Source organism: Rhinatrema bivittatum, chromosome 2 (genome assembly GCF_901001135.1).
Source record: "Rhinatrema bivittatum chromosome 2, aRhiBiv1.1, whole genome shotgun sequence".
NCBI lineage: Eukaryota > Metazoa > Chordata > Amphibia > Gymnophiona > Rhinatrematidae > Rhinatrema > Rhinatrema bivittatum.
This window is the reverse complement of record NC_042616.1, coordinates 441,214,665-441,238,074: the sequence shown is the minus strand read 5'-3', so window position 1 is coordinate 441,238,074 and position 23,410 is coordinate 441,214,665. Positions and strand designations below refer to the sequence as shown.

The 23,410-nt window shown below is 45.5% G+C and overlaps 1 protein-coding gene across 2 annotated transcripts in view; it reads left to right on the top strand.

Moving 5' to 3' along the window:
• LOC115084910 (cytochrome P450 2G1-like) overlaps positions 1-23,410 on the top strand; it is a 154,088-nt gene that overhangs the window by 3,205 nt on the left and 127,473 nt on the right. For both annotated transcript variants that reach the window (XM_029590323.1, XM_029590322.1), the window contains exon 2: positions 21,940-22,102. In XM_029590323.1, coding sequence (XP_029446183.1) covers positions 21,940-22,102 — 163 coding nt within the window. The remainder of the gene's footprint in view (positions 1-21,939; positions 22,103-23,410) is intronic.

The window sequence follows — 23,410 nt, the reverse complement described above, 5'->3', positions numbered from 1 at the left end:
TCTTCTGTGTATGTAAATGGAGTCAGAAGCAAGTGAGTGTGTGTGTGTGTGTGTGTGTGTGTCTGTGTGAATGAAAGAGAGAGAGAGATAATTTTTGCAACACTGTGAATGTTACTGGGTATCTGAACTTGTAAATAGTCCTAGCCAGCCAGCAGAGATTTGTGCCCTGCTAAGATCTGCAGTGCACTCAGTCTCTGGTGTGCATGTGATGGAGAGTAACTATTAGAGTGGTATTGGTGAAGTGCAGTTTTTGTGAAGTCAAAACCTATAGTGTCATTTTCAAATCTATCAGGATACTGTGAGGAAAGGGGAAAGGAAGAAATGTCAGTGAGCAGAAGAAAGGTAGGGGCAGGGGAATGGATGTTCTTGTAGAATGAGCCAAGTCTAGCAGAAGCAAAAGCAGAAGCAGAAGCACTGAGAAAAAAGGAAGCCCTTTCCCTAAGTTAAAAAGTCATTTTTTTTTTACCCACAAAAAGCCAAAGTGGAAGACTCAAGCTTTAAGAAATTAAAACTGAGATAGCATGTGCCACTACCACCTGCACCTTTCTCTCTTGTTATGCAGAAGGTGCAAAAGGTGGGAGGGCTATTGGAAACTGGCATGAGCAAGGCAAATAGAGGGAAAAGACCACCACAATCAATGTGTAATACAAAAATAAAAATATTGGCTACAAATTTTTTATATATTATTATGGTTCAATCTTTTTTATGTCTTCCAATCTATTATAAACAGGTGATATTTGCCAAATGTGCCAATGTCGTTTTATAGGTGTTATGATTTGTATGTGAGTTGTTGCTGCCTGTGGGGAGGAGCCCCACAGGTCCGCACCATCGGGAGGCGAGGTTAGGCACAGCGGGGAACTCTGTACAAAGCTATGGGAGGTTCCCAGGAGCCTGAAGTGTACCCCAGTAGGGAGCAGGCTGGAGGCAGTCCTTGGGTTGAGACCCCGAAGGGGAAGACACCAGACAGACTGCAGAGCGGGAGGCACGAGACTGGCCATGAAGGAGGTACTCCAGAGAGGCAGTCCCGAGGAGCGGAGCTGTGTAGCGTAGAGGGTGTTGCAGTAATGACATAGGCCAACACACGGAGCAGGGAAGCCCAAGCCAGGTCTCTACTGGTGTCATAGGAACAGTCCTGGAGGGTGGCGGAGTGCAGCAGTCACAGTGAGCACAAGAGGCATCCCCAAGGAGAGGGGGCACTGACAGTCGTAGTGAAGCATGAGAGCACTACCCCGAGGAGCGGGAAGCTCTGACAGTCTCTTGAGAAACACATGGGCATGGCCCTGAGGAGCGGGGAAGCACAGACAGTCCAGTATAGAACACAGGCACAAGACCGAGGAGCGGGGTAAGAAGAATTACAGGGTACAGAATGGTTAATAGCTATGACAAATATCAGGTTCTGGTTCTGTTCTATATTGTTCCTGGTCCCAGTATATTAGAGTGGTCCACCAACTCTATTTGCCAGTGCCCTGAAGAGAATAGCCCTCTGTTTCCTCCTCTAGACTCTAGCCACTCCCTTCCCAGGCAGCAGGCTGCAGTGATCAGTATGGAGGGGGTGAAACTAGACCTGACAAAATAGAACAGAGAAGAGTAACTGCGCACCCTAATCTTGCCCATCTCCTTCATTTCCCTGGGGCTGATGCAGAGGGGACCAAAAAGGTGCCCATTCTAAATGCCATTGTTATGTTTTGCAGCTTGTAGCACTCTCCTGCAAGTGGCTGCACTCACCTTCAGGCAGGGGGCCATGCTGTGGCAGGATGTTGCCAGGATCACCACCTCTGGACCTTCCTCTAAGTATGCATGTGTCCAAATTCAGTTGTTTTAAAGGGCCCACAGAGCCCTCAGATGATGTCACGACTCTTCACCCTATAAAACGGCTCTCCTGATGTCCTTTCCTTGCCTCAGCAAAGGTGTTCCAATTGTGTCTTCAGCAGCAGCCTTGTCTTCAGCTTCAGCCTCAGCTTTGTTCTCTGCCTGGCTTCAGCCTCAGCCTTGCTCCATGGCTGCCTTCTGCCTCAGGTACCATCTTCAGCCTGCCTTTGTCTTCACTCTCAGCCACATTCTTCAATCTGTCTTCATCTTCAGCCTCAGCCATAGTCTTCAACCTGCCCTACTGCTTCATCCGTAGTTACAGATTGTTGAACGTTCTCCTAGTATGGCCTTGCAAAGACTCATTCACCTGCTTTCACCGCAAACCTTAGGACCTTAGGATCCTATCGCCATGGAAAGAGGGGCTCACTATCATGCTTGCAACAGGTTTCTGAGGCCATGAGCTCAGTGAATGCACCTCCGTGATGGACCATTGCTGCTTTGGCCACCCAGATGCAACAGCAAAAAACCAAATTGAATGGTCTCTTGAATAGGTTCATGCAAAAGGCCCAGCAGGAACTCGTTCAAGTAAATGGCTTACTTCAGACCTTGTCTTAATGCTTAGATATGATACAAAACCTATTATGTTCGTGGACCCTTGGGCCGGTTGGGACAGAGGATAGGGTGCTGTGGGGTCCACAGCAAGTGTCCCAACCAGGAGGCGGTACGGAGACCCAGAGCAGGCTGAGATACTGGACCACGATGGAGTCCTATGCGACCAAGGACTCTGTACCCCCTGGAAGGATGGCCGATGTTGGACCCTGGTAATAGAAGAATCTTCACCCTGGAGACCGGCACTCCCCCGGGAGGAGCCCTTAGGAGTCCGGCCGCTGCGACTTTTGGAGATTCAGCCTGGAAGCCGAAGTCCCCCCAGGAGGAGCCTGTAGGGACACAGCCGTTGGGACTTAGGCAACTCCCTGAAGGTGGAAGATGGTCCGGATGCAGGCGCCTCCTGCAGGTCGTGGGTTCCGGACGGCTGGCGCCTCCAGCAGGTTGTAGGTAATCCAGAAGTTGGTCCAGGAGTCCAAGTCCAAAGAGCGGTCCGCAGCCAGTCCAGGGGTCGGTGTCCAGAGAGCGGTCCAAAGCCAATCCAGAGGTCGAAGTCCAGAGAGCGGTCCGAAGCCAATCCAGGGGTCGTAGTCCAGCGAGCGGTCCAAAGCCAGTCCAGGGGTTGGAGTCCAGAAGAATCAATCCAGCGAGGAGGGCAAGGCAGAAGCGGGACGAAGAGCGAACCAGGAACACAGCAACAGCAGGCCGAAGACCAAGAACCTTGTTGCAAGGCACAGGAGAGATTTAGCTGCAGGGTACTTACACCCTGAGGGCGTCTGGCGTCATCTTCAGCCCGGGAGAGGTTTTCCCACGCTGGCCCCTTTAAATGTGGCTCCTCCCCGCGCGCGCATCAAGGGGCGGGGCCATCCGTGCCGGAGTGTCGGCGTCTCTCCCGAGGAGGGAGAGACGCGCTGGAGGGCTTGCAGGCCCGGGAAATGCTGGCAACGGCCCGGGGAAGACAGGAAACGGCCCGGACCACCCCCGAGGTATGTGGAAGGACCAGGGCACAGCCCGGGACCACAACAGTACCCCCTCTCCTACGCCCCCTCCCAGGAGGTCTGGGTTTACTTGGGTGATCCAGATGGAACTGATGGAGAAGGTTTTTGTCAAGGATGTTGACGGCGGGCTCCCAGGAATTCTCTTCAGGACCATAACCCTCCCAGGAAAGAAGGTACTCCCAACGCCTGTGATGATGCCATACATCCAGCATGTCTTTAACTTGATAGATGGCATCTTCCTGTGCCTCAGGTGTGGCGGGTGTGGGTGACTTCTTGTGATACGGAGAAAGGACCAAGGGTTTCAACAATGAAACGTGGAAGAAGTTGTAGATCCTGAGCGTGCGTGGAAGTTGAAGGCAATAGGAGACTGCCCCAATCCTGTCCTTAACTGCCAAGGGACCAATGTACTTAGGAGCCAACCTCATCGAAGGAAGCCGTAGACGAAGGAAGGAACACTGGGGCTGGCCGTCGCAAACAATCGGCCAGTTTCTTCATAATAACCGCCGCATGCTGGAGTCTCTTCCGGGTGGAATGCCAGATCTGGCATAACCGTCGGGCGGTGGTTTGTACGGTGGGAGACGGCACATCTACTGTACCGGTAAAGGAGGCCGCAGGCGTCTGCCGTAGACCGTGTAGAAGGGGGACTTGCCGGTGGAAGAATGCTTGTGGTGATTATAAGAAAATTTTGCCCACGGAAGCAAGGCCACCCAGTCATCTTGCAGATCTCCCACAAGGTATGAAGGAACGCCTTCAAAGTCTGGTTTACCCATTCTACCTGCCCGTTAGCTTGGGGATGGAAGGCGGTGGTGAAGTCAAGCTGAACCCTGAACTTCTCACACAGTGCTCGCCAATATCGTGCTGTAAACTGAGAACCCCTATCCGAGGCAATGTGGAGCGGGAGCCCATGAAGGCGAAAGATATGTCGCATAAACAAATTCGCCAGTTCAGGCGCTGAGGGTAGTTTGGAAAGGGGCACAAAGTGGGCCATCTTGGAGAATCTATTTATGACGACCCAAATCACCGTCTTCCCCTTTGAAGCAGGCAGATCTACGATAAAGTCCGTGGATAAGTGAGTCCATGGTTCCGCGGGGATCGGCAGAGGCTGAAGAAGGCCCCAGGGGTGGCCGACGGGAGTCTTCTGTCGGGCACAGGTTGGGCAAGAGTTAACATAGAGGCGAACATCTCTCTTAAATTGGTGCCACCAGTAATATTCCGAGAGTAATTCCTGGGTCCTGGCTACTCCTGGGTGGCCGGCTGTTAGAGAATCGTTTGCCCAGAAGAGAACCTTTTTCTGCAGTCTGAGGGGTACCACAGTCTTCCCTGTCGGGACTGTGTTGGCGGCCGCGAGGAGCACTTTAGCTGGATCAAGGATGTACTGTGGTGGGTCTGGCACATCCTCCAATTCAGCAGTACGAGAGAGAGCATCCACTCGAACATTCTTATCGGCCGGCCGGTAGCGGAGATGAAAATCAAAGCAGCAGAAGAATAGAGACCACCTGGCCTGCCGGGGGTTGAGACGCTGGGCACGGCATAAGTATTCCAGGTTTTTATGGTCTGTATAAACAATCACCGGCTGTTGGGTCCCCTCCAACCATTGGCGCCACTCTTTGAATGCCAATTTAATGGCTAGTAATTCTTTATCCCCTATTCTGTAGTTCTTTTCTGTCGACGAGAACTTCCAGGAGAAGTAGGAACAGGGCAGGAGCTTCTTCCTAGGGGATACTTGACTTAAAACTGCCCCGATGGCAACGTCGGAGGCATCCACTTCCATGATAAACTGTTGTTGGGGATCGGGGTGCCGCAGGCATGGATCCTGGAGAAATGCCTCTTTCAGTTCCTGGAAGGCCTGTAGGGCGGCCGTTGTCTAATTCTTTGCGTCTGATCCCTTCTTGGTGAGGGCCGTCAAAGGTGCCACCATCTGGGAGTAATGTGGAATAAATTGCCGGTAGAAGTTGGCGGACCCAAGAAACCTCTGCAGCGCCTTCACCCCCACCGGTTGGGGCCAATCCTTTATGGCAGTGAACTTCTCTGGATCCATGTGAAATCCCGTAGAGGATTCAATATACCCTAAAAAGGGTAACGATTCTTGTTCAAATAAACATTTCTCGAGTTTTGCGTAAAGCCGATTATCACGTAACTTCTGTAAGACTCGACGAACGTCCTGGCGATGTGTCTGTAGATCTTTGGAGTAAATTAGTACGTCGTCTAGGTAAACAATTACTGATGTGTGTAACATTTCTCGTAGAACCTCATTCATGAGGTTTTGAAACACTGTTGGGGCGTTGCAGAGACCGAAGGGCATGACCCGGTACTCATAATGTCTGTCCCTTGTGTTGAATGCGGTCTTCTACTCGTCTCCTGGGTGAATTCTAACTAGGTTATAAGCCCCGAAAATGTCTAGTTTGGTAAATATCATGGCCCCTTGCAGTCGGTACAAGAGTTCTGGGATCAAGGGCAGAGGATACCGGTCCCACCGGGTAATACTATTCAAGCCCCGGTAATCTATGCAGTAGGGATGTGAATTGTTTTTTGACGATTTAAAATATCGTCCGATATATTTTAAATCGTCAAAAATCGTTAGAGGCGCGATACAATAGGAATTTCCCCGATTTATCGTCAAAAATCGTAAATCGGGGGAGGGGGGAGGGGAAGGGCGGGAGAACCGGCACACTAAAACAACCCTAAAACCCACCCCGACCCTTTAAAATAAACCCCCCACCCTCCCGAACCCCCCCAAAATGTTTTAAATTACCTGGGGTCCAGTGGGGGGTCCCGGTGTGATCTTCCACTCTCGGGCCACGGCTGCGTTAATAGAAATGGCGCCGGCGCTACCTTTGCCCTGTCATATGACAGGGCAAAGGTGGCGCCATTTTGGTTCCTGTCCCCCGACATCACGAGCGCAGGAGATCGCTCCCGTACCCCCGCTGGACCCCGAGGGATTTTGGCCAGCTTGGGGGGGCCTCCTGACCCCCACAAGACTTGCCAAAAGTCCAGCGGGGGTCCGGGAGTAACCTCATGCACAAGGGCCGTATTGCAAAATGGCGCCGGCCGTATGGCCGTATTGCCGTATTTCAAAATGGCGCCGGCCATACGCCAGCTGCGTTACATACACCGGCGCCATTTTGCAATACGGCAATACGGCCATACGGCCGGCACCATTTTGCAATACGGCCCTAGTGCATGAGGTCGCAGCCGTGGCCCGAGAATGGAAGATCACACCGGGACCCCCCCACTGGACCCCAGGTAATTTAAAACATTTGGGGGGGGGGTTCGAGAGGGTGGGGGATTTATTTTAAAGGGTCTGGGTGGGTTTTAGGGTTGTTTTAGTTTGCCGGTTTTCCCACCCTCCCCCGATTTACGATTTAAACGATTTAAAAAAAAAAAAACAAAACCGCGACGATCAGATTCCCTCCCCCCCCCAGCCAAAATCAATCATTAAGACGATCGATCACACGATTCCCATCTCTACTATGCAGGGTCAGAGGGACCCATCTATCTTCACTACAAAAAGAAACCTGCCCTGGCTGGAGATGTAGATGGTCGTATAAACCCCCGATCCAGGTTTTCCTGGATATATGCCAACATGGCTTGAGTCTCCGTGAGGGACAATGGGTAGGTCCGTCCTCGTGGCGGTGTGGCGCCCGGGAGAAGATTAATTGCGCAGTCAAAGGGGCGATGCTCCGGAAGGATCTCGGCCTTCTCTTTGGAGAATACATCGAGATAATGCTGATAGTGAGATGGCAAACCCAGAGTCGTTGTCAAGAGATGAATCGGTGGCTGAGTAACCGTGGATAGGCAGGAATTAAGGCACGCAGGTCCCCAGGATGCTAGTTGAAGGGAATCCCATGCAATTACGGGCGAATGCTTCCGAAGCCAGGGTAGGCCCAAGATGACCGGGTGCATGGACCTCTCTAAAACGAAGAAGAAGATCTCCACCTGGTGCAGAATGCTCATGCGAAGAATGAGAGGTTCGGTGTGGGTGGTGATGACTCCAGGAAGTATTCTTCCCTGGATAGAGGACACGCGGAGGGGGGGTCTTTTGGGTTGTACCCCGATCTGGAGTTGTTGAACCAGCTCCTTAAGTATGAAGTTACCCCCTGCTCCCGAGTCAATCAAAGCTTGCGTGTCGAACTCCTCCTCCGGGAGGATTAAGGTCACTGGCACAACACATGGGCAGTCAGAAGCGGTATGACCTAGGGTTAGCTCCCCGGCTGCTGCCAGTATTCAAAATGGGGCCGATCGCCTTTGCCCTCACTAAGTCACAGTGGCCGACCGTCAGTACCTGTGACATAGTGAGGGCAAAGGCGATCGGCGCCATTTTGAGTATTGGCATCGGACGGCCAACGTGTAGGAGATCGCTCCCGGACCCCCGCTGGACTTTTGGTAAGTCTTATGGGGGTCAGGAGCCCCCCCCCAAGCTGGCCAAACATCCATGGGGGTCAACAGGGGTCCCGGAGCTACCTCCTGCACTCCAGCCGTCTGATGCCAGTACTCAAAATGGCGCCGATAGCCTTTGCCCATACTATGTCACAGGGGCTACTGGTGCTATTGGTCAGCCCTTGTCACATGGTAGGAGCACAAGATGGCGCCGATGGCCATGTGACAGGGGCTGACCAATGGCACCGGTAGCCCCTGTGACAAAGGCTATCGGCGCCATGATGAAACCGGCACCGAGGGTGTGAGTGTAGGGGATGGTTCCCGGACCACCCCCCACTGGACCACCAGGGAGATTTGGTAAGTCTTGGGGGTGGTTCAGGAGGGTGGGGGGGGGTTGTTTAAATTTTTATTTAGGTGGCCGTATAATTTGGCAAATATTTGTGTATTTGTGGGGAATCGCGATACGTTTCGCTTCCCCACGAATACTACGAATAGTGCAGTATACGTTGCGGATCGCCAATACGGCGAAAACTAATGCACACCACTAGCGATGACCTTATCTTCTCTAAGTGCCCCTTTAACCCCTCTATCATCTAACGGTCCAACTGACTCCTCACAGGCTTTCTGCTTTGGATATATTTAAAAAAGATTTTACTTTGAGTTTTTGCCTCCACGGACAACTTCTTTTCAAATTCTCTCTTAGCTTGTTGATTATTCTTTGAAATCTTCTGCTCATTGATCACCAGAAGCTAAGAAAGCAAACAGAAAGCTAGCAGTTATTAAGAAAGGAATTGAGCATAAAACAGAGAGTATCATAAGGCTTCTGTATTGCTCCATGGTGCAGCCTCATCTTGAGTACTACGTGCAGTTCTGGTCACTGCATCTCAAAAAAGATATAGCAGAATTAGAAAATGTATAGAGAAGGGTGACCAAAATGATAAAGGGGCTGGGGCAATTCCCCTATGAGGAAAGGCTAAAGAAGTTAGGACTCTTCAGATTGAAGAAGAGATGACTCAGGGGAGATATGATAGAGGTCTATAAAATAAGGAGTGGAGTGGAATATGTAAATGTGAATCAGTTGTTTACTCTTTCAAAAAGTACAAAGACAGAATGAAGATACTAAGTTGTTCATTTACAACTAATAAGAGAAAATATGTATTTATTCAATGCATAATTAAGCTCTGTAATTCATTGCCAGGAGATTTGTTGAAAGCTGTATTAAAAAAGGTTTGGAGAAGATCTTGGAGGAAAAGTTCATAAATCATTATTAAGTTGGAGTTGCAGAATCCACTGCTTAATGTGGGACAGCATCATGGAATCTCTCCATCCATTGGGATCCTGCCAATTACTTGTCACTTGGATTGGCCAATGGCCATTGTTGGAAACAGATGCTGGGCTTGATGGACCTTTGGTCTGACCCAGTATGGCAATCTTATGTCATTTGATTGGAACACCTTTATTCCAGAGCATCCTTCTGTGTAAGAGAGAGTCTACTCTACTAGATCCTTTTCCTGTGGAGAGAAAGATCCCACCAGCACACTATGCAAGGAAAGTCACTGAAATCTAGTACCTTCCTGATTGAAGGGGGCTCACAACTCCTTCTGCACTCACATAGCTACAGGAATTAGGGATGTACATTCATTTTTTGACGATAGGGAATTTCAAATGAAATTCCGTAAATCATCATAGAAACATAGAAATATAGAAATGACGGCAGAAGAAGACCAAGCGGCCCATCCAGTCTGCCCAGCAAGCTTCACACATTTTTTTCTCATACTTATCTGTTTCTCTTAGCTCTTTGGTTCTATTTTCCCTTTCCAAAACACTTATCTGTTTCTCTTAGCTCTTTGGTTCTATTAGCTCTTTGGTTCTATTTTCCCTTTCCAAAACACCGAAAACTGATTCCATTTTCCCCAAATTTTTGTGGAAAATCGGTTTTTGGGTTAGCGCACGCTAACAAAAATCTTTTTTTTTGTTACATTTTGCTACTTTTTTGTTAGTTTTTGTTAGTGCGCACTAAGTCCCGTTAGCACGCACTAAGCCAAAAACCAATTTTTCATGAAAAAAAAAATCGATCAGTGGGAAAACGAGATTTTCCCATGGCCACATGAACCCAAAAGCATGAACGATTGGACACCCGATGCACATCTCTAACAGTAATTTTATTAAACACTAGCTGTACCCTGCCACGCGTTGATGTGGCTGAGCCTGGTTAAGTTGAAAAAACAGAACAGATCCAGGGGATATCTGTAATATGTTTAATTTTGCAATGCTTGTGGGTATACAACATTTTTTATTGTTCCATCGTTAGTGCAGATATACAAATTGTCAGGTTTGCCTACTCGTGAACATGCAATATACAATTATCCATGTGAGAAGCAATCGGTTTGTAGATGTAAACCGCAGAGGTGTAAAGATTGTCCTTGAGCTTTGTTGATGGTTATTGCAAATGCCAATCTAATTGGGAATTGCAATCTTTTAAATTGAAATGGCATATCTGTTGGAATGATAGGGATGCGAGGAATGAGTACATCTTCACCTTTGAAAGGTCCTGTTAAGATTGTAGCTTCTATGATATTGGTTCTTAAATTTTTGATAGCAAGTCGTGTGCCGTTGCAAAGCTTTGGTGGGTTGATATTTCGTAGCATTATTATTGGTACGCCGATTTTCAATTCTAGTATGTGAGGTGGCATGCCTGAGGTCGAGGGAATTTAAAAATTCTGTGGGATAATTAACTGATTCATCTGATTCCACAACAGTGTCTATGGACTTATATGTGATTTCCTGGGTTTGAATGTTAGCTTGAATAATATTGTTTAGTTCGTAAACATCTTTGTTCTTTGCTGCAAGAATAGCTCGTTGACTAAGCCAAGCGTGATTCTTGTAATTGTGTTGAATATTGGGGAAAACCTTTTCCACCTAATCTTTTTTGTTGTGACTAAATTACAGAAGTTAGGAGGTAATGAAATTCGTCCCGAGGCAAGATCGACTGGCATGGTTCCGTTCCCAATGTGTAGTAAATGTTCTGAGAATCGGTGCAGCGATGGATATTTTTGCAGCTGGACACGCATATTTATTGTTAAGTGTAATGTGGTGACGTGTTGCCACAAAGTTGAGTATTTGAGGCAAGCATTTATTTCATCCACCGTGTTGAGCGAGATATTATAGGTAAGGTTTGTCTGAAATCTCCTGCAAGCAATATTAATGCAGTGCCTAATCCACCTAGTAATGTGTCTGTAGAGAAGTTTGTTTTGGGGGGCTAAATCGCTAGCTTTCAGAGATCAGTAAAGGTTATAGTTTGTGGGGTTTTTTTGTGTTTTTTTACCCCAAATGAACAGCACCAGCAAAGAATAGTTTAAATATGTAAGCATACCTTCCTGGGCCCCCCCCAACCCGGCAAAATAGAGCAACCCACGCTACAGCCCCCCTCTCAGGAGATGTGGAGAATGAGTGACCCCCCCCCCCCGTGAAAAATGCGCGGCAGAAAATGAGAACGGTCCCCCACCGTGCTCCTCCCCGGCTACCTGTGTAAACTGCCAGCCTGTGGCGAGGGTGTGTGCTAGGGTTTGTTCCGCTGGCTGCCATATCGCAAAACTTCACCTGTGAAAATGGTGCGTCAGGATTCCTGACGTAGTAAGGGCAAATGTCCATTGAGGATATGGCACCGATGGGCTCTTGCCCTTACTATGTCACATGGTGTACCGACATCATTGTTGTCTCCGTATAGCATAGTAAGGGCAAGGTTCGCCAGCACTATTTTAGTTGCTGGCATGACGGCCCTACTGAATGCGATGTGTCCCGGACCATTCCTGTGGTGCCAGCGAAGCACGGACTTGTTTCAGGTGTAGTGTGTGATCGGAGTGCAGTGCGTGGGTGGGTGGAAGAGGGTACTTTAATTTAAAATCGGAGGGTGTGTGAAATGCGTGGCTTCGCAATGTAGCAGGCAGGAATTCGTGTTTTGGTGTGTTTTGGGAGGGTGGGTGAAGTAAGTGACATTGGCAGGCGTGTGGGTGGGGGTGTGTGGTGTGATGAGTGTGGATTTCTGTGTGTTATGAGGGAGTGTGAATGAAAGACAATAGCCCTGTGTGGGGGTGGGGTGTGGTGTGTGAGTGTGTGTGAAAGGTGTAAGAGGTTGCGCTTGCGCCGACGGCCACCAGATGTCGCTGTTTTGTGTAAGCAATTTTTAAACTTGTATTACCTGTCACAGGTGAGACCTATATGTAATGTAAGTACATTAGATCCTTCCCGTATGGGAAGTGAATGTTGTGTGCAAATTTGAACGCATTCGGTTAAGCGGTTGGCGAGATTAGCGACGACGTACAAACTATTTAACATTTTTATTTATATAGGTAGGGTACATTCCATTGGAGAGTTCCAAGCCTCTCTAAACCCAACTACTTATTTTGACATTAGTACTTGCAACCAGACCAGCAAAGGCTCCTGCTGCCATACTAATAAGGGATAACACTATTAGTAAAGGCTAAATTTGTGAGACCTCTATAATCTTATATAGAATTTTATTGAAAATGGTTAGATATTGTTTTCTTTAGATATGTAAGTTTTACTGCATTATTAGGATTTTACTGCTGTGGATTATTCCTGTTTCAGTATAGAAGTTTATATATAAGTCATTTCAGGCGTGGACAGTTCAATAATGAGGCAAGGTGACTTGGCCAATTCAAGCAGCAAAATATGGGGAACAGCAAAAAGGGTTCCCCCAAAATTGTCCTATGGCAGTGGCGGAGTGGCGGAGTTGCAGTGGAGGAGTCCATCTTGCCACAGCCGGAAGACTAGGCCCAGTGAGGCTCTGCAGCATTGTGGCTGCTGTAGAGCCTCAGGAGCATAGTGGCAAGAAGGTTCCTTTTTTCCTCATTTTAACAGATCTTTAATCCATTTACTGCTCACCCCTTTGAATTAGTTTCATTCCTATGAAAAAAGCCATAGGTCCAATATAGATTGCTCATTCCCAGAAGATCTCCCAGAGTAGCAAAACCCCAAAGCCCTCTTTCCATTAACATGAAGAGGTGAAAGGAATATCGTTGCCATCTGTCTTCAGATTTTCCCCAAAATTACAACTTCATGCATGCAGAGGAATAAACCGAAGACTCGATCAACTTGTCCTGACACTCTGAAGCCAGTTGTCAATCCTAATTAAAGCTCAGCTGGCACTGTGGATCATGCAGCACTACAGTGTTATCTGTGATTCGAAGCACCATTGAGGCTACAGGAGGCAGAGAAGGATGTTACCAGAAGCACTACCATTCTTCTTCTTGCAGATAAGACAAAATTGTTCAGATGACACAAAATTGTTCAGAGTAGTTAAATCACAAGCAGATTGTGATAAATTGCAGGAAGACCTTGTAAGACTGGAAAATTGGGCATCCAAATGGCAGATGAAATTTAATGTGGATAAGTGCAAGGTGATGCATATAGGGAAAAATAACCCATGCTATAATTACACAATGTTGGGTTCCATATTAGATGCTACAACCCAAGAAAGAGAGCTAGGCATCATAGTGAATAACACATTGAAATTGTCAGTTCAGTGTGCTGTGGCAGTCAAAAAAGCAAACAGAATGTTGGGAATTATTAGAAAGGGAATGGTAAACAAAACGGAAAATGTCATAATGCCTCTGTATCGCTCCATGGTGAGACCGCAACTTGAATACTGTGTACAATTCTGGTCGCTGCATCTCAAAAAAGATATAATTGTGATGGAGAAGGTACAGAGAAGGGCTACCAAAATGTTAAAGGGAATGGAACAGCTCCCCTATGAGGAAAGACTAAAGAGATTAGGACTTTTCAGCTTGGAGAAGAGACGACTGAGGGGGGATATGATAGAGGTGTTTAAAATCATGAGAGGTCTAGAACGGGTAGATGTGAATAGGCTATTTACTCTTTCGGATAATAGAAAGACTAGGGGGCACTCCATGAAGTTAGCATGGGGCACATTTAAAACTAATCGGAGAAAGTTCTTTTTTACTCAATGCACAATTACACTCTGGAATTTGTTGCCAGAGGATGTGGTTAGTGCATTTAGTATAGCTGTGTTTAAAAAAGGATTGGATATGTTCTTGGAGGAGAAGTCCATTATCTGCTATTAAGTTCATCTAGAGAATAGCCACTGCTATTAGCAACGGTAACATGGAATAGACTTAGTTTTTGGGTACTTGCCAGGTTCTTACGGCCTGGATTGGTCACTGTTGGAAACAGGATGCTGGGCTTGATGGACCCTTGGTCTGACCCAGTATGGCATATTCTTATGTTCTTATGTTCCTGCTGACCTACATTGTGCTAAGGGATATCAGCAGGATGAGGTTATAAAGGGGTGAGAAGGCAGGATAACAGAAAGCTGAGGGAGTGAAATGGCAGAGAGGATTCTATATGGATGGAATGAGACAGGGATCCATGAGGGATGGATCAGTTTGGGGGGAGTAAGCAAGAGGAGACTGGTACACAAGAGAAGGAATACATGACATTAGGAATGTGCCTTTATTTAAAAGACAGTGAAAACACGACCAATATTTGTTCTGTGTCATTTTCAATCCATAATGACACAAAAATCATTTTGGTTCATTTCTTCACTAGTCTCACTAGTGAGTAGACTCACTAGTGACTCACTAGTGACTCACTAGTGACTCACTGGTGACTCACTAGACTCATCAAGTCTAGTGGGCATAAATAGAGAGGAGGCAGCAAACACTGCACGGAGCGGCAGTAGCCACAGAGGCATTCACGGAGCGGGATGCCAGTGGCCAGTGGTTGGTGTTCCACCTTCACGGAGCGGAAGGATGGAGGGCTGTCATCTCAAAAAACAAAAAAAAACAAACAAACAAGCAAACAAAACAGGGGTGGGTAAGGGGCAGGGGTGTGGCCTGCTGGTTGCGGCGGTTGCTACCCCTGATTGAGCTGGATGTTCACTAGGATGGCGCTGCTCTCTGCATTGGTGGAGGGGTGGAAGGGAATTGGGGCCGGAGGGTGCTGGAAGCCAATAGAGACGGGTGGGAGGGAGAAAAAGGGGGAAAAAAAAATAATGGATAAACTGCGTAGCTTGCTGGGCAGACTGGATGGGCCGTTGGTCTTCTTCTGCCATCACTTCTATGTTTCTATATCTTTCTATGTTTCATTTTAGCATGCATTTAATGGCTTCAGTGCATGCTAACTGGCACTAATTTTATAGTGTACGAATAACCTGCTTAATAAATATAATCCAGCAGGGCACTTTTTAATTGGGGCCCAAGATCTGCAGCAGATGCTTAAAGCCCAGGTTCTTTATTATCTGCATGGGCTATTTATCCGGGAAATTATTTTCTAGATGCACTTCATCACCATTTTAGATGTTATCTGCCTCTAGCCCCAGTACAGTGATTGCGAACGTTACCCCATTTCCTCTATTGTGGTTTGTTGCTGGAGATGCATGCAGGAGGCTGATGGCCTGCCACCTGATTAGCTGAAGGGGTCTGTTGCATTTGGCAGTCTGTGGGCTTCTAACAAGGACTGCTGCACTTATGTTTGGGCCGGGCCTTCCTCCTTGCCGGGATGCTGCCAGCCTGCCTCTCCTCCAAACCACAGTGGGAACTCCGCTGAAATCCAGCATGGCAGGATGCTGCCAACACCACCGGGTCCCGCCTCTTCTAGAGCACATGTGTGCCAACTTCTCCAGACTTAAAGGGCCAGCTGTGGGAAATCCTGACTAGCACTCCCTAATGATCTTATCACCTCTAGCCCATAATAAGGCCAGGGCAAACATCCCTCTTTATAGCCTGTGTAGAGTGAGTCACATCAGCATGTCTTCAGTTCTTCTTCATATCTTCTATTCCAGGTTCTCATCCTGGTCTTTGGTTCCTGTGGGCTTCATCTCATCCATCAGCTCCAGTGGTCAGTCTTCAGTTCTTCAGTTCTTCTGTGTGCATTGCCTTCTGTGTCATTCCTCATCTTCCTGTCCTGCCTATCAATCCTGCCTTTCCTTGAATGGATACCCGGTATTGACCTCAGCTTGCTTATTGGACCTCTCTTGAATGCCACCTACCATTGACCACTGCCTAACTACTGGATATCTCTTGAACACCATCTGCCACTGACTGACTGACTCCTGGGCTTCTCTTGAGATGCACTTGCCCTTTGATTTCTCCTGCATGCCTGATGTCTCCCACAGATGTTCTCTTTATCAGCAGAGTCCCCCAATCTAAGACCCTCTAGCTCTGGCACCTAAGGGCTCAATCTAAGGGGAATGTGGGCTGGTATATGCAAAGCTCTAATTGAGCCTCTGCCTCATCTGACTCCACCAGCTGATGGTGGGGACCTGCAGGGCTCCACCCTGCAGGTTGTGCCAATTCCACCTCAGTCCAAGGACTGTAAGATCAGATTAGGGAAAAGTCTTCCCATTTTGAACCATTTTCCTCTAGTTTCTGCTGCTGTCTTATGATGCCGATGCTAGTTGGTGGTTTTTCTATAGGTGATGCCTCATACAAGAATTTGTCAGGTTCCCTAGTACCTTCCCTCAACTAATTGACTTACTGCAGTAAATACACTGAGCAAAACACGGGACATCTTTCATGATCTCCTCTCTGTATTCTTGGGGACTGCTGCTTCTGCTGGCACTGGAATTCAGGTTGACAGTGCACCAGGATAAAAAGGCAAGGGGCATTGCTTTTACTCTCTACCTGCAGTAGCTGCTCTTCCCTAGGATTGCTCTAAAAACCATCAGGCTAAGATGCTACTGACAGGAGCTCTTCAATATCTTCTGCTTCAGGGGAATCCCAGACATGATTCTTCCACAGAATTAGTTGTTTAAAATGCTACCTCAATTATCCCAGAAGTAATAATCATGGATGAGTGTGCTGCTGTTTTTTGGTGTTGCACTTCGGCCCTGTCCTTTCCTCTGCCCTGAAAATACCAGCCCCAGATGGCTTTCTCATATTTTGCCCCTGCTCCAAAGCAAGAGAAAGAGGAACAGGTAACAGTGGCATATGCTTTCCCAATTTTTATTTCTTGCAACTTGAGTCACCTTGCTCTCCTGGATTTCTAAGGCTAAAAATAATTCATTTTTTTCATTGCTACTAGTATTATTTTTAGCTGTCACATGCTGGGCTGTCTCTGCAGCAATACCCAATCCTTTCTCTGCCCTTTCCTAGTCTCCCTATTGATTATAGTACATAATGAGAGTTTTGATGTTACAACATGTTTTTTGATTCTGTGCCATTCTATTTCAGATTGAATGTCTGTCCATCATACATACTCAATCAAGTTGGCAGACTGAATTTACTTCAGTGCTAACAACACTGCAAACTTGCCAAGCTGAGTTAGCAGCTTGTTAGTGGCTCAAACTCAATCTCTGTCTTTCTTGAGCTATTCCTCATACTGTGTGCAAAAATGTTTACCTCATTCACACATACATAGTGTATATGTGTGCACTTCTGACTCCTTGTACAGATATACAAAGAAAAATTGTCAGAAAGAGAATACACTGAGAAGGCCCTCAAAACAGTGCTTCCCTTCACTGCAATCTGTCTGAAGATAATCAGTACAGTACACTGTACAGAGTCAGACAGACAGACACAAAAATAATCAGCATTCACTTCTTTTGTATCACTAATACACTTCTCTACCACAATAAACAGACAAAAAGTAAGGATTCTGTTTCTCTGTAAGAATGAGAGCCCTGTGACTGCAGCAGTGAATATCAGAAAAAGCTCTTTGACAATGCCAAAATTATTTGACTCTAAGAGAACTTTCAAAAAGACAAGCTTTCTCCATGAAATCCAACAGAGAAAATTGAGTTTCTTGTACATGTCCAGTCCTTTCAATCGTAGAAAATCAGCATCACTTGATTTAGATGCCAACCATAGACTAGTTTAAAAAATGCCTTAACTTTCTTGGTCATTCATCTTGCCTACTCCTTATTTCTTGGATTAGCCCAGCTGGTACTTCACAGAGGCAATAAAAAAGGTTTTGATAAGTTCTTGGAGAAGTCCATTAACTGCTATTAATCAAGTTGTCTTAGAGAATAGCCACTGCAATTACTGGCATCAGTTGCATGGGATCTATTTTGTGTTTTGGCATTTGCCAGGTACTTGTAGCCTGCATTGGCCACTGTTGGAAACAGGATGCTGGGCTTGATGGAGCCTTGGTCTGACCCAGTATGGCAATTTCTTATGTTCTTATGTTCTTAATAGTTGGCTGTTATTGTTACTAGTAATACTGCAGCTTTCTCAGTGTAGCATTTTTCAATATAGCATATACATAAATGGCAAACAAATGAATGAAACAAATATTTATTTTAATTTTGTGACACCCTCTATGCATTTTAGGGTCAACAAATGAAGCAAAAATGGTCTCATTCATTGTATTTTATCCATTCATTTAAAAAAATGCACATCCTTACTATCAGCTTGACTGTAACAGTCATCCAAGGAGCTGTTTTATGTGGGCTTCCCACAAACAGAGGTTAAATAGCAAGCTAGACAGCTTGAAGGTATGGAGAATGCCTTGAGATCCAAGAATCTCAGATTTCTAAATTTTCCCATCACCAGACTTCTATCGGCCACTGAGTTACTTCGGAAATACATGAATGAAGTGTTACAAATTACCTCATAAAAAGAAATGGTATTGTCAAAAAAATTTTATATACCCAGATCTAAAGTTAGTTCTTTAGGGCCTGAAGAAGGATTAGATATAATACAAGGCAATAGCCCAAATTTGACATCATTTTTGGAGGCATCAATTGATGACATCCCTACAAGGGCTACTCTTTTAGTTACCTTTAATAATGAAACAGATAAGAATGTGGTGTTGCAAAACTACTTTAAAAATAAAGATTATTTGTATTGTGGGAAAAAAATCCAGATATTTCCAGATGTAGCGAGAAGCACTCAAATGAGAAGAAAACATTTCTTGGTGTTAAAGGAGAGGGTATTAGCTTTAGGAGGACTATTTTTCCTCAAATTTCCCTGTAAATGTTGTATTACAATTCAGGGAAATAAATTTGTTTTTTATGACCCCAATCATTTGGAAACCTTCCTTAGAGATAAAGAGCAGACACCAGGGTAAACTAGAGATTTGCTGAGGTTTGATGAAAAATAAATATAATTTGTCTCTCAAGATGTGTATTATATGTAGGAAACATTTGCCTGTTATAACGCTCCCCAAATATAATGTGGACTAGTTCAGGTTGTTGACTTTGTCAAATTTCCTATGGAATTATGTTTCTTTTTATTTTGGTGTAATCCTGAATACCTATGTTTTATTAATGTTGAATTGATAAAAATCCAATAAAGTATTAAAAAAAAAATAGCAAGCAATCACTCAGTATACAGCATAATGGGTGACCATGTTTTTTGTTTTTACCTTGCTAATGCTAAATCATATTTGCATATGACATTTCATCTTTTGCATGCATAGCTGTGGCAATTTTAGGGTCCTCATGCTAGTTTCTTTCTGAACCACTTTTATATATATACTAGCTGTACCCGGCCATGCGTTACTGTGGCTCAGTCTGGTTAAATGGAAAAGAAAGAAAAGAGAAAGCGCACGTTTCTAATATGTTTAATTTCACAATGCTTGTGGGTATACAATATGTTTTGTTGTTCCATTGTCTGTACAGATATAGAGATTGTCTGGTTTGTCGACTCTAGAACAAGCAACATATAATTGTCCATGTGAGAAACAATCCGTGTCTAGATGTAAACCGCATAATTCTAGAAATGAAAAAGAATGAAAAAAGAAAAAAAATAAACTATACTCAGTAAATGAACAGTATGGTAAACGACACAGCTCAATTCCAATGCAATGTCAGGCGAAATAATTAAATCAAAATGAAAATAAATCGAAATGTATGAAAATTCAATTTAACAATGCAATTGGAAACATTGAAATGGAATCGTAAAATATTTAGTATAAGCCATTAAGCCCATTAAAATGGGCAAGATTTATGTTCCCTCTCCTTCTACGTCTTTGCTTTGCTCCGCGCCTCCCCCTCCCCCTCCAGCACCATGAAGGGCCAGAGGTGGCGGCGGTGGTAGTGCTGCAGTGGTGGTCGAGGGGGATCTCACGAGGCGTAATGGTCCTGCCATCCCAACTCACTCCCCCCCTTCCCCGTGGCAGAGGGACAGGCTCAGACCCCTTTCACTCTATCCTTACAGGCCCCAACTCCTTTGCTCTCCCATTCCCCTCTACACTCAACCCCTTCCACTCTAACCTATAAGTGGAGAGCTGGAAGGGTAGAGACTCTCTCTCTCATACAGCCCCCTACATAGGCTTCCTCTCTCTCTCTCTCTTGCACATACACTCTCCCTCTGTCCCTCACACATGCATGCCTAATCCCTCTCATACATAATCCCTCATGTAGTCTCCCTCTCTCTCTGGCACTCACACTCACCTTCAGCGCACATTAACACACTTCTCTCTCACACAGTTAAAATGGGCAATATTTTTGTCCCCTCTCCACCTAAGTCTTTGCTCTGCACTCACAAGAGCTTGCAAAGTTCCCATGCTTGTTGTGTCTGGGAGAGTGAGGAAAACACTCCGTCCCCCCCCCCCCCCCTCACAAAGGGCAGGCGGCAGGCACTGCAACAGATTTGGGACATGTTGCCTAGCTTACTTTGGTCTTTCTGGGATACCTGTGCCTTTAAGAAATCCGATCGGGGGCTTGAGAGGGAGGAGGGAGCAGGGCTCTGGCTTTCACTTTCGTGATGGTGCTTTGCTGGGAGTGGGGGTGGAGCGATGCCCATGTAAACTCTTCCCGTGGTGGCTGAGACCCATGGGCAGCTTGACAGCACTGCCTTCCCTCTCCCCCCCCCCCCCCCGCAGTTGTGGGATATTTACTTGGCTTCTCCTTATCTGCGTGACTCAGGGGGCGGGGGAGGAGGGCAATCTGTTCTTTGTTCAGTTCTTTGCGCTTTGGCTGCCGCAGGCTGCAGCTGCTTGTGACCTCTTCACAGCCGCTTTCTACTGCATTTGCTCTGCTCCGGCCGTCCCAACTCCCACACCCCCCCCTTCCCCAGCAGTGGACAGACTTGCTCAACGACTCTTCTACCCTTTCCTCCTCCTGTGTGTAACTGTCCGGCAGTCCCTACTCCCTCCCCCTTCCCCAGCGGTTGAGCCATTTCTCGGAGCGGTGAATCGTCTGTCCTTTCCTCCTCCCCTCTGTGACACCCAGCACATAGCGCAGAGCTCTATGGTTCGCACATGCACGATAGAGCTGCTCTCTACTGCGCATTTGCGGTCCATCGGTCAGAGCCCATTTATATTGTAGATAGCGTGTGTTGCTTTTACGTCCAACAGATGGTGCTGTTTTTCCAAAAAAGCATGTTTTTACCTGTCACATGTGTGACATCTATATAATATAGGTATATAAAAACACGCGCGTATTCAAATGCAACGTTGTGTCAAAATTTCAAAGCAATTGGTGAAGAACTTTCGGAGATTTAAGATTTTGAACAAATGAACATTTACATTTTTATTTATATAGATTAAGGTCTTATTGTAGTAGCTTGCTATTTTAAATCTGCACATAAGCACGCTAAGGTTTATTGCATAGGCTACAAAAGGAAATGTTATTACATGGAGAGAACTTAAGTTGAGAAGGTAAAGACATGCAATTATGACTGAGTGAAGGAATTATACATGTAAATGTAAACTACTTATCCAAAGAACTTATAATTTCAAAGAGTCCTAGTCTATTATCCTCTAAATACCTTTATGCCAGAGTGGACAACTCAAGTCCTTAACAGCCACAAATGGATCTGGTTTTTAGAATATCCACATTAAATATGCATGAGATAGATTTGCATGTTCTGCCTTCGTTGAATGTGCATATTTTGGACATCTTGATAACAATACCTGTGTTTAGCTCTTGAGGGTTGGAGTTGACCATCCATGCTTTATGTAATCCAACTCATATTGTATACACCTATTCAACTCACTGATCTGGCTAACCTCTTGCCTCACATTTCCTTATGGGAAGCTGACATATAGGAAAATAGTCTTTGAAAGACAGTTTACTGTCTTAAAGTGCCTTCTGGAAAGAACAATTCATTTGGACGTGAATTTATTGATAAAATGATATAAAAAATGTTTAAGGTTCTTAAATCTTAATTTAAAATATACATGATTCACAGTATTTCCTGCTGCTTTTCATACTTTACTACAGCTACAGGAAGAATATGGTCCTGTATTTACAGTTTATCTGGGTAATCGCCCAGTGGTTATGGTGTGTGGATTCCAGGCTGTGAAGGAAGCTTTTATTGATCAAGGTGATGACTTTCTCGACAGAGGAAATATTCCAGTTTTGGAAAGGATGTTACAGAGCTCTGGTAAATATTTTAACAGGAAAATCCATAATGTATAATTCTAGTTTTAATCCTATGCATTGATCTAACAAGCCAAAATTTTTATATTCATTTATTGTTTACTTTCTCTTGATACTAATCCTACTAATCCCCATGAAAGATAATATTTATGTATTAGAAATTAATTTTCAACCTTTATGCCTGTCATTGACACATACATTTTGATTCTCTTTGGAATCTCATTTGAGTAGGAACTATTAACACATTCGAATCTAGTGTTTTCTGTGTGTTTTCGAGTGGTCAGCTTTGTTTCTTGGATAATCTCTGAATACTAAGGATAAAGGACTCGCAAATACAATTTCATTTTGGAACAGTGAGACTGTACTTCCTAGCCTGAATAATAAGACTGCAATTCCTAGCTTGAAATCGGCAAGGACATTAAATCTAAGCCTGGAATTGGCAAGGACATTAAGTCTAAGCGGCGGTCTTGTTTCATTCATATCTGTTGCTACATGCAAGACTATTTATGTGGCATCAAACATGAACAAATAGAATTTGAGCCCCGGATACAGCCATCTTGGCAAAACTCGGCTGGAGTCGGGCTCTGTAACAGATTATATTAATACAAATTATTTCCACGGCATAAGGGTGTCCCTTTGTTGTTTTTGCCTTGGCTACGTGGGATCACCTTCCGATTTGTTTTATCAGTACAGAGGTGATACATAAATTATGCACATAATAGAGCCTTTTTCATGCTGCATGAAAATCCAGCCAGTGGGAAGGCAGCAGGTCAAATTTACCCATGTAAACCTTTATGGTGCTCTCAAAATGAACTCCTTGTGCATGGGTTTTCCTAACCCAACTTCTCCCTTTTCCAACTGAGTCCCTTTTGGAGATGAATAAGGGTCCCCACATTGTTCATAGCATTCATATTTTTACCCACAGAGGAGTTGTTCCAATATAGAGCAGAGCCTTTCCAACAATTAAATAGCTGATTATCCAGAGGAAAGGCTTTGAAAATAGCCCTTTAAAGTGTTGCTGGGATGGTGTGAGAATTGGAAGCCTTGGGAGGAGGGAAGAAACTGGGGGTAGGGGAAGGCTAGAACCAGAGGAGGTGATAACTTTGGAAAGTAGAGTGATTTGGGAGGGGGATGGAGTGTCAATATGTTTATTTTTTATATATGTTAAACTTTTCAGCCTGCTGGGCTTCCTCTAGAGGCAGCAGGGAGTGGAGACAGGTGGAAGTATTCCAAGACCCCCTCAAGTGGATTTTTGTAACTTACATGGTCCTTTAAATTTTGCCTTGGGAGCATCAGGACATGTGCTAGCAGC